This window comes from Thalassophryne amazonica, chromosome 17 (assembly GCF_902500255.1).
Source record: "Thalassophryne amazonica chromosome 17, fThaAma1.1, whole genome shotgun sequence".
Taxonomy (NCBI): domain Eukaryota; kingdom Metazoa; phylum Chordata; class Actinopteri; order Batrachoidiformes; family Batrachoididae; genus Thalassophryne; species Thalassophryne amazonica.
The window spans coordinates 67,806,210-67,820,529 of NC_047119.1; the positions used below are offsets into that span (position 1 = coordinate 67,806,210).

Genomic DNA, 14,320 nt, shown 5'->3' on the forward strand with positions numbered 1-14,320 from the left:
ATTTACACTACCAGTTGTGTGTATATATATATATATATATATATATATATATATATATACATACACACAGACACACACACACTTCGACTTCGATGACACTTCAGATAATAGGAACCAATTCATGTTTTATGCTTTATGTGATTAATTTGATTTTGTTTGTTAATATACAACCATTCCCACATTTAAAATCTGCAACAAATTCTCAAAAAAAAAAAAAAAAAAAGCTGGGATGGAGGTAATTTTGGGGACTTTAGCTGAACACCCAGTATCTCCCATCCCTCAGATGGCACTGCATCAAGAAGCACCATTCATCAATAGCTGATATAACCACATGGGCAAGGGTTTATTTTGGGAAACCTTTGTCAAGCACCGCAACATAGCGTTACATTCCCAAATGCCACTTTAACGTTAATGTTGCAAAAAAGAAGCCTTATGTTAACCTTGTCCAAGAAACTATGTCGAGTTCTCTGGGCTCAGATGCACCAGAGTTGGACCATCACACAGTAGAGATGTGTATAAAGGAATGGAAGCCGTGCACTTTAGACCAAAGATAAAAAGGATCATCCAGACTGTTTTCATCAATAAGTCCAAAAGCCGGGGTCTGTCATGGTTTGGGGTTGTGTCAGTGCCCTTGGAAAATGCAATTTACACTTCTGTGATGCCAGCATTAAAAGTACAAATGTGCTGTAGACCTTAAATGCAGGAATGGATGTATATTATCCAATCATGAAAGGAGGTTTACCAGAAAGCATGAAATATTTTTGGTTCATACTGTCTGCAATGAAACTGAAATAAAAGTAAATGTGAGAATAACTTTTTTGTTTGTCTTGCATCTGTCATCTTACCATCTCAACTTTTAACTTGGGGTTGTAAAATGTAATTGATTTTATTTCTTTTCCCAAGTTCTTATAGATCACAGACCATCAATAAGCGATTAATAGAAGAAAAAAGTTATGTATTTTTTTTTAAAAGGTGGTGAGTGGTTACATTATTTGACATATTTCATGTGTGCAAAAATTTGCACAGCATAGTGTATCTATGGCATGTTTCTAAAAAGACTGGGGCAAGGGATCCTGCTGTGCTGGTACTGCCAGATCTCATAGCAGCTTTTGACACTGTGGACCATGCAGTACTCATTGCTTATTTGGATCATTTTGTTGGCATTCACGTCACTGTACTTATGTGCTTTTGGTTGATAGGTTTTCTATTATGATTGGTGATCTTTCCTCATCAAATGCGCCTCTCTCTGGTGGAGTGCCGCAGGGTTCTATTCATGGCCCTGTTCTCTTGTAATGGTACATTCTGCTTTTAGGGTCAATTATAGCAAAGTGCAATCTCTCCTCTCATTGCTACACAAATAATCTGCAAATCTAGCTGCTTATGTGGACTAATGTTTGAAATACTTTGAATTCTTCATTTAACTGTACTGGCGATTTAAAAGCAGTGGCTTACTGTCAGAAAATTTCCTTTATCTGCATGACAGTAAAACAGACTACTGCATTTGGAAAATTTATACATGCCAAATGTTGAAGCCTCAAACTTTGGTGGTCTGGCTAATTATTTAAAAACCAGTTAAGAATTCACTCACTCATCTTCAACCACTTACTCCAATTAAGGGTTGCGGGGGGCTGGAGCCTATCCCAGCAGTCACAGAGCATAAGGCGGGGTACACCTTGGACAGGACACCAGTCTATCGCAGGGCCACATTGAGACAAACACATTCACACCTACAAACAATTTAAAGTTTCCAATCCAACAAACCTGCGTGTCTTTGGATGTGGGAGGAAGCTGGAGCACCCAGAGAGAACCCACGTAAACACGGGGAGAACATGCCAACTCCACACAGGAAGGCCACAGGCGGGACTCAAACCCATGACCTCCATACTGTGAGGGAACAGTGCTAACCACTAAGCCACCGTGCTGCCCCACTTAAGAATGTGGGAGTGATATTTGACAGATGTTTAAGGTTTGATAAACAAACTCTTGTTAAAACAAGTTTCTTCAAGGTTCTGGTTAAAGTAAAGCTCTTTCTCAATAGACATGATGGGTAACCAGAGAACTCTATCCGGATTTGGGTTAGCCCTGGGCCCAGCTCACACGAGTTTGCATTGGGCCGACATCTCCTGTATCCACCTGATCTTGAGAAAGTCATCCATCAAAGTCATCAAACTTTTATTAGATCCACTGATCATCCCTCGCACAACTCCAGCTTCTGCAAAATCCTGCGGCTACTCTTAACGAACACTTTCATGCATGAGCGTACTTTACTTACTTTACTGGCTTCCAGTTAGCTTTAGAATCAATTTTAAGATTCTAATGTTTGTTTTTAAAGTGATCAATGCCCCATCCAGAATTTTAACTCTTCTCCATTACAACATGCTCTCATCTGGTCAACTTTATTTAGAAATCAAAAGGTCAAAACACAAGTCTTCTTTTACATGTTGCTCGAGCACGGCTACACTGCTATAACCTGTTAGTAATGTGTGCAGAACCTCTCAGGGATTGAACCCAACAACCATTTGGCTAGTTAACCTGCTCTACTAACGAAGCCACAATCACATCCTCGTTGATTTTACAGCAGCAAACATGGATGTGATTTTGAAAGTAGGTGCTGGTTTGACTGCTGGATGTGGAGAACATTCACTTCCTGTGTCATTTCCCAGCATTCACAGCGATGCCTTCACAGTAGCACAAAACACCAAATGCTGGTGAAAAAAAAACACTCAGCTTTTGTGTTAGTTAATTCATCATAAGGTCAGAAAGTGTGCCTGGATACAAAGGCTTCTCCATGTGTAGCGTTTCTGTGGAAGACAATTTCCTTTTGTTTTTTAATAATATTCAACAACCCAAATTCTTTTATGTACATTATACAAGTCACAGAAATTTGAGATACGACGTTTGAGGATGTACAGGATCAGAGGAACAGTCCTGAATGTGGAACAAGAAATGGGACAAATCTACTTGGTCTGCAGCCTGGTCCATAAGTATTTGGACAGCACCGCAATTTTTGTATTTTGCCTTTTTAGACATGTATTCTAGATGTTATAGACCCTTTAGATGTTATTCAAGGTGTCAAAAAAAAAAAAAAATTACAGTCATTTGTGTACATAATATCTCCACTATCAGAGCACGCAAGTACCACAATTTCTAGAGCACAAGTCGCAACTTTTATCTGTATGTGGAACCTCACTTTTTAACACAGCGTTTCCCTCGGGGCAAGTTTAACAATGCACAGGAACCCAGTGTAGCACATGTGCACATCACAGCCTGTGCCGTTACTTAACATAAGGACTTTTAAATTACAAAAATAAGCAAGACTAACATCCATTGAACAACATATTGGATATTATTTGACGCAGTTTGGACAAAAGAATTTGTCAGATGTACACAGATTGCTGGTCTATAGTGTTGGAAACAGAACAATAAGCATGCAAGTCCGTTTGACTTTTTAACAGCACTTTAATTTGAGATGATTGTGTATTGTTGCAGTGTACTTTAATTATTGATGATTGTTTTTTTATTATTGGAGTTTATTTTGTTTAGTGCTTTGATTCCTGTGAAAACTACACCTGAAGTTGTTGCAATCGATGTAATCACTGATTTCTACAGCTGGACAACAAATCCTTTCTTCCGCTCCATAGGCATGATACCATATTCCAGACTGAAAAATCAACTGTTTGCAGTGCTTGAACAGAATTTGCACCCACACGGAGGAGCTCAGCTCCAATTCCACACGTCTCTGGAGCTTTCCCTGCCTTCAGCTGTTTCACAAACAACAAACAACATTTGGTTGTTCACAGTTGACAGAATCATCCAGAAGAACCCTGGTTTTAGGGCGTCTATCATAGGAGGACTGGTTTTATACAGCTGCCCGTGTATAAGAGTGATGTTTATACATGAGCAGTTGTATAATGGCTGTAATTCTTAAAATGCTTAATGCAATATTTCTGTTAAATGCTTGAATTAAAGCAGTCAACAATGCAAAAGCCTCAACTGTTTCACATCAAATAACACCACAGCAATGGTGTAGGGAAGCAAAGTTACAAAAACTGTCACTATCCAAATACATACAGACCTGATGGTAATTTTGTTTTAGAGTGTTTCCACTTCTCAGCGGCTCGAGCTCAACAGTGCTTCCAAAAATGAGACTAATGAACTGAACCAGGCTGCAATGTCAACTCATTCAAACTAAACCAACATTATCCTTTATTCTAGACATTCTAGATTACTACACTACTTTGAATAATTGGGTGTCTCGATCTGATTATAGTCTTTCTGCACTGACCCCTCTGCCAGTCAAAATGAGACATTTAAATCCAGAGTAAAGTCATGAGTGTTTACAGTTATATTATAAAACATACACACAGTAATAGGATGGGACAAAACAGAGAATATTTACATATACAACAAAGAAGTCCATTGTTGTGCCACTGCAAGTGGGAAGACGTTCCTCCTCAACGTCATCACAATGTCTGTCTGCAGCCTCCACAACATAGCGGCTAATTGTCACTGTACACGTGTGAACAGCGCGGCGCCATCCACATCCTGACCGGAAGCATGTTCAACGCAGAAACGGCGGGTTGGACGAGCCATGAGCTCCGATGATGGCGCTGGAGGCTACATCACATTTAGCCTGTCCTTTAATGTTACACAGTAAAGAGTAGTGTGCTGGGGAGGGTCCCCCCCGCCAAGCATCACTCCGACTGGCCTGTTCTGTCATTAAATGTTACAAACACGCACACGGAGAGAGAACAGTCACCTACGACATGAAGCTCCCCAAAAGAAGAGACGCTAATGTGTAGCAAAGGTAAGCACCCTCACAATAAACACCATGCACCGCATCTTAAGTCCTATGTGTCACACAGTCGGGGTTCAGTCCAAACTGTCATGAGGAGGGCCAGAAATGCACTTCTGCTCTACAAAATAACCACAATAATAAAAATAATGCACACAATCAACCCTTGTAGTGATGACAGAAGGAGGGGCCTTACGTTGGTTTGCTCGATGTTTGGAGGGAATCACTGCTCCCGTCATCTTATCCTCCTTGTCCATAGTTGACATCCTGTCCATGATTTATTTCCATGGGGTTGTCTATAAAGTTTTCACACTGCTCTATTACGTTCCTGAAAAACAAAAATATTGTGAAGTAAGTATAGCTGTTGTCAGACTAATGGTTCACAAGCGCTTTCAAATGTGACTAAAAACATCTTGTGCATCATGTTTCACCTACTTTAAAAAAGAATTACATAAATACATTTCCAGTTATTCTTCCATCTGCTTTGACTTCTATTTATTTGCAGACACTGAACCAAAGATACTGCATGTTTTGTACGGTCAACTTGATGTCATTCATTAATATTCATCCACATCTGTAAAACAAAAAAAGCTGGGTCACTAAATGCATTTAATGCTTTTTCAAACAGGGTCACATCCTCAGTAATATAACAACTAAATGGTCGAAAGCTGTTTATATTTTTGTATAATGGATTTTCCAGTTTTTGGTGGAATCATGAACTTTTTTGAGGTGGCTCTAAAGTGCAGGACCTGACTTCTAGAGATCTTGTTTTAATTATATACATTGTGGATTTTTTCCCCCTACTCATAATCTACAGGTACTGACTCTACAGGTAGGCTCTTAAATACAGCTAAACATTTCCTCAATAACCACTAATTATGTTAGTTAGTCATTCAGAAGCTTTAAGAGGTACTTCATTTTCTCAGAACATTAATCTTAGTGTGTATAAAATGGTGACACACTGAAATTCTGACCAAGCAAGAAATTAATTCATTAATTAATCTAGCATGTAACTATTATTTCAAAATAATCTCATATAGAAATAAAGCAGACACTCCAGCTGACAGACCTCTCATATTATTTGATAAAAATGGAATATGTGGAGTAGGAGAAAACTGAGCCTGATTTGAGCTGTTAATTAATTTTAATAGTGAACGGAGCATGCTGCGGCCTCAACTTTATCCAAATTCTGGGTCTTTTGGTGAAGCTTAGGGCTAGTGGCCAACAATAACCTTAGTATTTCTTCTATTTTTCTTCTTGCTTAATGCTGATAAATTATACTGTATTTGTTGTCTTTCCAATGCCTGATTCTGTTTTTTCCTCTGTTTGATGTGCGGCTCCATCCAGAGATGGGTGTGGTGTCTACTTCTGCAACCCTCCCATCCTGTGCACCAGGAAAATTTCCTGTACGAGGTCTGTTAGAAAAGTATCCGACCTTTTTATTTTTTGCAATAACTTTATGGATTTGAATCACGTGTGATTGCATCAGCCAAGCTTGAACCTTCGTGCGCATGCGTGAGTTTTTTCATGCCTGTCGGTTGCGTCATTCGCCTGTGAGCAGGCTTTGAGTGAGCACTGGTCCTTCCCCCTCGTCAGATTTTCATTGTGAGGAAAATGTCTGAACGGCTGGAGCAGCGCTGCATCAAATTTTTCCAGAAACTGAGAGAGATAGCCAGGTGGACACCATTCGGAAAATTCAGATGGCTTTCAGGGATGATTTTATGGGCATCACACAGATTAAGGAGTGTTACAGCCGGTTTAAAGACGGCGCACAATGGCGGAGGGCGCGCTGCACTCCGAGCGGCGATCGACAGGCTGAAACGACCAGATCATTTCCAAACTGAATGCTGTGTTGATCCAGGAAGTCATCTGACTACCAGAGAAATGGCAGAAAAGGTGGACATAGCACTTTTTCGGCACATTCCACTGTTAAAGGAGATTTTGTCATGAAAACAGGAGAGTAAGAATTCGCCACGGAGCCGCTAATGGCGCAGAACGAAAGCACCTCCGTGTTGCTCTCACAGGACATGTTGTGACATGCTCAGCTCTTCGACAATTTCTCGGATACTCACTCGACTGAAAAGCCACCCAAAGCCGTCTGAATCTTCCGAATGGTGGAAGAGCTGGGCATGTCCCGTGAGACTTCCAACACAGAGGTGCTTTTTGTTCTGCGCCATTACGCAGCTCCGTCCTGACGCGTGAATTCCGCCACACGTCTTTCATTACAAAATCTCCTGTAACAGTGTAATGTGCAGAAAAAGTTTGTGTAGGCTCTCAGTTGTCCAGGTGGTTTCCATAGTAGAGAAGCTTGAATCTTCGACTTCGAATCTTCACTCGCGTCAAGCAACCCAGTCCAGTCGAAGATTCAAGCGTCTCTACTATGTGCCGAAAAAGTGCTATGTCCACCTCTCTTGCCATTTCTCTGGTAGTCAGACAACGTCCCGGATCAACACAGCCTTCAGTTTGGAAATGACCTGGTCGTTTCAGCCTGTCGATGGCCGCTCAAAGCGCGGCGTACCCTCAGCCGCTGTGGGCCGTCTTTAATCCGGTTGTAATGCTCCTTAATCTGTGTGATGCCCATAAGATCTTCACCGAAAGCCATCTGAATTTTCCAAATGGTTTCCACCTGGCTGTCTCTCACAGTTTCTGAAAAGATTTTGATGCTGCAAAGCGGCAGTCGCTCAGCCATTTTCCTGACAATGAAAATCCGCCGAGGGGGCTGGACCACTCCTCCCACAAAACGTGCTCACAGGCAAATGACGCAACCGACAGGCATGAAAAAACTCAGGCATGCACACGAAGGTTCAAGCTTGGCTGATGCAATCACACGTGATTCAAATCCATATGGTTTTTGCAAAAAATAAAAAGGTTGGATACTTTTCTAACAGACCTCACATATTCATTTTGTAAATTGTGTCGGTAGCTAAGCCCAAGCAGAGGGTCGCCCCTTTGAGTCTGGTCTGCTTGAGGTGTCTTCCTCAAACCATCAGAGGGAGTTTTTTCCTTACCACTGTCACCTGTGTGCTTGCTCTGGGGGTTAGTAAGGTTAGACCTTACTTGTGTGAAGCGCCTTGAGGCAACTTTGTTGTGATTTGGCGCTATATAAATAGTAAGTCCCTTCGGATCCTCCCTTGTTTTTGCACTCGGGGTCGCCACAGCAAGTCCAAGGTGGATCTGCATGTTGAATTGGCACAGGTTTTACACCGGATGCCCTTCCTGACGCAACTCCACATTGCATGGAGAAATGTGGCAGGGGTGTGATATGAACCCGGAGCCTTCTGAACTGAAACCAAACGCATTAACCACTTGGCCGCCACCACCCCTGTGCTATATAAATGAAATAAATTGAAACTGAATTGAAATTTTTCTTTTTAAGCTAGTGAGAATGCTGATGATTGAAATCCAAATTCTGTTTCTAGTATCAATGATACTAAAATATTAAAAAACATGTACTGGGACATAAATGAAATGGTCGCTGTAAGCTAATTAATATTCATATTGAAATCAACTCACACCCTTGATATATTAGTATCTTGCATACAAACTGGAATGTGGTATTGCTGAGCTCCTGTGACTATCATAATATTTATCTTAATAGATTTTTTTTTTGTGCATGAGGTTCAGAAACTATTGAAAGACAGTCTAGAGCGTATCGATCACTGTCAGTTACCAGGTCGGTTGAAGTTATGGTGTTTCAAGTTTGGGTTAATGCCCAGGTTACTGTGGCCGCTGATGGTCTATGAGATCGGTTTTACATTTGTTGAAAGAATGGAAAGACGGATCTCAGTACAGATAAGGAAATGGCTTGGTGTGCCCAATTGTTTGACCAACATCAGTTTCTATGGTCACAATGCCAAACTATCCTCGCCATTTACAGCTTTGTCTGAAGAATTCAAAGTGGGGAAAGAGTTAGTTGTTGATGACCCTACGTGATTCTAAGGATCCTGTTGTTAGGAACACTGCACCAGACGTTAGAACAGGTGTCAAGTGGTCTGCATCGAGCGAAGTGGATGAGATGAAATCAAGACTGAAGCACAAGGACATAGTTGGTGTTGTTCAAACAGGGCGTGCTGGGATTGGTATGAACCCTATGCTGTTCTTCACTTCTGCTACGGATGCCGAAAAGAGAAGCCTGGTTTCTGAAGAAATCTGTTCGAACGAAGATCAGAAGAGGTTAGCACGAGCAGCAGGTATGGTGTAGCAGGGACAGTGGACATCATGGGAAGATACTGAACCTAGGAAGTTGTCCTGGAAAGAGATTTGTGGAATGGAAGAATTGACCCTGAGGTTTCTGATTAGTTCGACGTATGATGGGCTGCCTTCACCCCACATCCTAAAGAAGTGGCACAAGTCATCGAATGATAAGTGTGCTTGCAGGAAAGTTGGCTCACTGAGGCACGTGCTATCTGGTTGTAAGAGAGCGTTGGATTCCGGATGGAGGCATAATAAAGTTCTGGGAGCAATTTCAGGTGGCTTTAGAGAAGAGATTGGTAAAGTTAACTCTATCAGTGAAATTACAGATGCCAGAGCTGATGTTCCATTTGTGAGGGAAAGCTTCAGGTCAAAACCTGCGAGTTTGAAGACCACTCGGAAAGGAATCTTGTCCTGTGCAAATGACTAAGTGTGAGGCTGATATTTGTGACCAACTGGTTTTCCCTGTAAGTGCAGAGACGACAAATCAGCTTCCGGGCCTGCTTGTGTGGTCAGAAGAGAAGAAGATAATGGTGTTGGGCAAGTTGACAGTTACCTGGGAAGAGAACACAGAGTGTGCCCAAGAATTTAGGAAGTCTCAGTATGCTGAACTGGTAGAAGAGTGTCGTAGGAATGGAAGCCGTAAGCATCTTTTCACAACTGAAGTGGGTTGTCGCGGTTTTGTTGGAAGGTCCTTGATGAGTTTTCTCCACAAGCTAGGGATCAGCAACAAGATAAAGAAGATCACAAGTCTGGGGATAACATCAGCCGTCAAATCGTCCATCTGGATTTGGCAGAAGTTTAAGGCAGACAGAGGTGGTGTCTGACGAGACACTGCTGGCCCGCCCTCACAATAAAGGTCGTATTAGAGGTAAAGGGCTGAAACGACCTGGTGAGGTACTCTACACTGACAATCTCTCTGTACATTAAGCGTTTCATTTCTCCTCCACCTAATAAAATCAAATTAAACAATATGCAGTTTACTCGGATCATCTCCATCGATAAATGTGCACTTATTAAAACAAAATTCCATTAAACCTTTAAGTGCCTCACATTTTTCAGTAGAATATAGTAGAAATCAACATCCTCAAGTGTTCAGCCAAATGGTTGAGCTGATCATTAAAGGGTTCATATGTAAAATATATATTTTCGTGACTTTATTAACTGAAATTAAAGGCCCTGTCACACCTTGACAATTTAGCCAGCATAAGCCAACTGTATTAAAAAACACTGGCATAAGTCTGATAAGTTAAGGATAAGTTTTTATAAGTTAAGAGCACGTTTAAGCACACTGAAGCTCGCTGATAAATGTCCTAATACACTGAGCTCCTTGAAAAATCTTGGGCATCCAACGAGCGCTTGGTTTTTGCCTCTACTGGTGGTTGGTTCTCACTGCGGTATTGTATCACTTCCTGTTCCGGAGTTCTGCGCAGTTAGATTGATCTAGTTAACTATATAACGATTTGTTTCACAGTGTAATCTTCACGTGCCTTAACTAAAGCACTCCCTCTGCTGAATCATCTCTAAATTATTTACACATTATTCACTTTGTGTGTTTGTAGGAATCCGCTAGCTTAGCGCAGCTACTAGCTCTTAGCCGGTTTAGCATGGCGGCTTCTCCTGTCTCTCCCGCACTTTTCTGCTCTGGGTGTGAAATGTTTAGTTATTCCTCGGCCTCCTTTAGCAGTAATGGTACTTGTAATAAGTGTAGCTTATTCGTAGCATTGGAGGCCAGGCTGGGCGAATTGGAGACTCGGCTCCGCACCGTGGAAAATTCTACAGCTAGCCAGGCCCCTGTAGTCGGTGCGGACCAAGGTAGCTTAGCCACCATTACTTCCCCTCTGGCAGATCCCGAGCAGCCGGGAAAGCAGGCTGACTGGGTGACTGTGAGGAGGAAGCGTAGTTCTAAACAGAAGCAATTTTAACATCCACACAGATGCTGAGAATGACAGCCTCAACACTGCATTTAATCTATTATTAGACTCAATTGGCTTTGCTCAAATGTAAATGAGTCCACCCACCACTTTAATCATATCTTAGATCTTGTTCTGACTTATGGTATGGAAATAGAAGACTTAACAGTATTCCCTGAAAACTCCCTTCTGTCTGATCATTTCTTAATAACATTTACATTTACTCTGATGGACTACCCAGCAGTGGGGAATAAGTTTCATTACACTAGAAGTCTTTCAGAAAGCGCTGTAACTAGGTTTAAGGATATGATTCCTTCTTTATGTTCTCTAATGCCATATACCAACACAGTGCAGAGTAGCTACCTAAACTCTGTAAGTGAGATAGAGTATCTCGTCAATAGTTTTACATCCTCATTGAAGACAACTTTGGATGCTGTAGCTCCTCTGAAAAAGTGCCTGACTCCGTGGTATAACTCACAAACTCGCAGCTTAAAGCAGATAACCTGTAAGTTGGAGAGGAAATGGCGTCTCACTAATTTAGAAGATCTTCACTTAGCCTGGAAAAAGAGTCTGTTGCTCTATAAAAAAGCCCTCCGTAAAGCTAGGACATCTTACTACTCATCACTAATTGAAGAAAATAAGAACAACCCCAGGTTTCTTTTCAGCACTGTAGCCAGGCTGACAAAGAGTCAGAGCTCTATTGAGCCGAGTATTCCTTTACCTTTAACTAGTAATGACTTCATGACTTTCTTTGCTAATAAAATTTTTAACTATTAGAGAAAAAATTACTCATAACCATCCCAAAGACGTATCGTTATCTTTGGCTGCTTTCAGTGATGCCGGTATTTGGTTAGACTCTTTCTCTCCGATTGTTCTGTCTGAGTTATTTTCATTAGTTACTTCATCCAAACCATCAACATGTCTATTAGACCCCATTCCTACCAGGCTGCTCAAGGAAGCCCTACCATTATTTGGTCATGATCAATCTATCTTTATTAGTTGGCTATGTACCACAGGCTTTTAAGATGGCAGTAATTAAACCATTACTTAAAAAGCCATCACTTGACCCAGCTATCTTAGCTAATTATAGGCCAATCTAAAACCTTCCTTTTCTCTCAAAAATTCTTGAAAGGGTAGTTGTAAAACAGCTAACTGATCATCTGCAGAGGAATGGTCTATTTGAAGAGTTTCAGTCAGGTTTTAGAATTCATCATAGTACAGAAACAGCATTAGTGAAGGTTACAAATGATCTTCTTATGGCCTCAGACAGTGGACTCATCTCTGTGCTTGTTCTGTTAGACCTCAGTGCTGCTTTTGATACTGTTGACCATAAAATTTTATTACAGAGATTAGAGCATGCCACAGGTATTAAAGGCACTGCACTGCGGTGGTTTGAATCATATTTATCTAATAGATTACAATTTGTTCATGTAAATGGGGAATCTTCTTCACAGACTAAGGTTAATTATGGAGTTCCACAAGGTTCTGTGCTAGGACCAATTTTATTCACTATATACATGCTTCCCTTAGGCAGTATTATTAGACGGCATTGCTTAAATTGTCACTGTTACGCAGATGATACCCAGCTTTATCTATCCATGAAGCCAGAGGACACACACCAATTAGCTAAACTGCAGGATTGTCTTACAGACATACAGACATGGATGACCTCTAATTTCCTGCTTTTAAACTCAGATAAAACTGAAGGTATTGTACTTGGCCCCACAAATCTTAGAAACATGGTGTCTAACCAGATCCTTACTCTGGATGGCATTACCCTGACCTCTAGTAATACTGTGAGAAATCTTGGAGTCATTTTTGATCAGGATATGTCATTCAAAGCGCATATTAAACAAATATGTAGGACTGCTTTTTTGCATTTACGCAATATCTCTAAAATTAGAAAGGTCTTGTCTCAGAGTGATGCTGAAAAACTAATTCATGCATTTATTTCCTCTAGGCTGGACTATTGTAATTCATTATTATCAGGTTGTCCTAAAAGTTCCCTGAAAAGCCTTCAGTTAATTCAAAATGCTGCAGCTAGAGTACTGGCGGGGACTAGAAGGAGAGAGCATATCTCATCCATATTGGCCTCTCTTCATTGGCTTCCTGTTAATTCTAGAATAGAATTTAAAATTCTTCTTCTTACTTATAAGGTTTTGAATAATCAGGTCCCATCTTATCTTAGGGACCTCATAGTACCATATCATCCCAATAGAGTGCTTCGCTCTCAGACTGCAGGCTTACTTGTAGTTCCTAGGGTTTGTAAGAGTAGAATGGGAGGCAGAGCCTTCAGCTTTCAGGCTTCTCTCCTCTGGAACCAGCTCCCAATTCAGATCAGGGAGACAGACACCCTCTCTACTTTTAAGATTAGGCTTAAAACTTTCCTTTTTGCTAAAGCTTATAATTAGGGCTGGATCAGGTGACCCTGAACCATCCCTTAGTTATGCTGCTATAGACTTAGACTGCTGGGGGGTTCCCATGATGCACTGAGTGTTTCTTTCTCTTTTTGCTCTGTATGCACCACTCTGCATTTAATCATTAGTGATTGATCTCTGCTCCCCTCCACAGCATGTCTTTTTCCTGGTTCTCTCCCTCAGCCCCAACCAGTCCCAGCAGAAGACTGCCCCTCCCTGAGCCTGGTTCTGCTGGAGGTTTCTTCCTGTTAAAAGGGAGTTTTTCCTTCCCACTGTCACCAAGTGCTTGCTCACAGGGGGTCTTTTTGACCGTTGGGGTTTTTACGTAATTATTGTATGGCCTTGCCTTACAATATAAAGCGCCTTGGGGCAACTGTTTGTTGTGATTTGGCACTATATAAATAAAATTGATTGATTGATTGATGCTGAAAATTTTCGAATGCCAGCGAATGACTCATACATCCTGCACATGCGGGACATAAATTGTAGGTAAGTTATGCGATTGTTGGCACACGTTTCTTGTAATTTACACAAGTCTAAAAACGTCCATCAAAGCTGGCCACTGATTGGCTGAAACCTGCATTCTTCATGTGGACAGACTGTCTCATTCACACACGGAGTAAATATTACCTGTTTTCTTCAGTCTGATCCATCGTCACAGTTTGACGGACACATAATCCACCTAAAGCTTCTGATTTTGGAAAACGATGTCTGAAAATACTTTAGTGATTCGGTAGTTTTTCTGCTGGAGGTGCATTTCTCAGAGGATGCCAGTGCCAGATCTGAACACACCGAAGCACAGCGATGATTTAAAATTTTAAAGCACCAGTTGACCTGACTGATCAGGTGTGATCAAATAAAGCACTGTGACTCTTTAAACTTTTAAAGCGCCGTCACTGTGATCTGTCGTGTGATCACCACACCGACAGATCACACAGCACTTAATTTAGGTCTGCTCACACCTGATCGCAGTCAACTGGTGCATTAAAAGTAAAAAAAAAAAA

At 41.2% G+C, this 14,320-nt stretch overlaps 1 protein-coding gene across 1 annotated transcript in view; it reads right to left on the minus strand.

Moving 5' to 3' along the window:
- Positions 1-2,814: 2,814 nt before the first annotated feature.
- The window catches only part of zer1 (zyg-11 related, cell cycle regulator), a 61,959-nt gene continuing 50,453 nt past the window's right edge, over positions 2,815-14,320 (minus strand). The window contains exon 16 of the mRNA XM_034192325.1: positions 2,815-5,123. Within this exon, the coding sequence (XP_034048216.1) occupies positions 5,036-5,123 (88 nt within the window). The 3' untranslated portion in view covers positions 2,815-5,035. The remainder of the gene's footprint in view (positions 5,124-14,320) is intronic.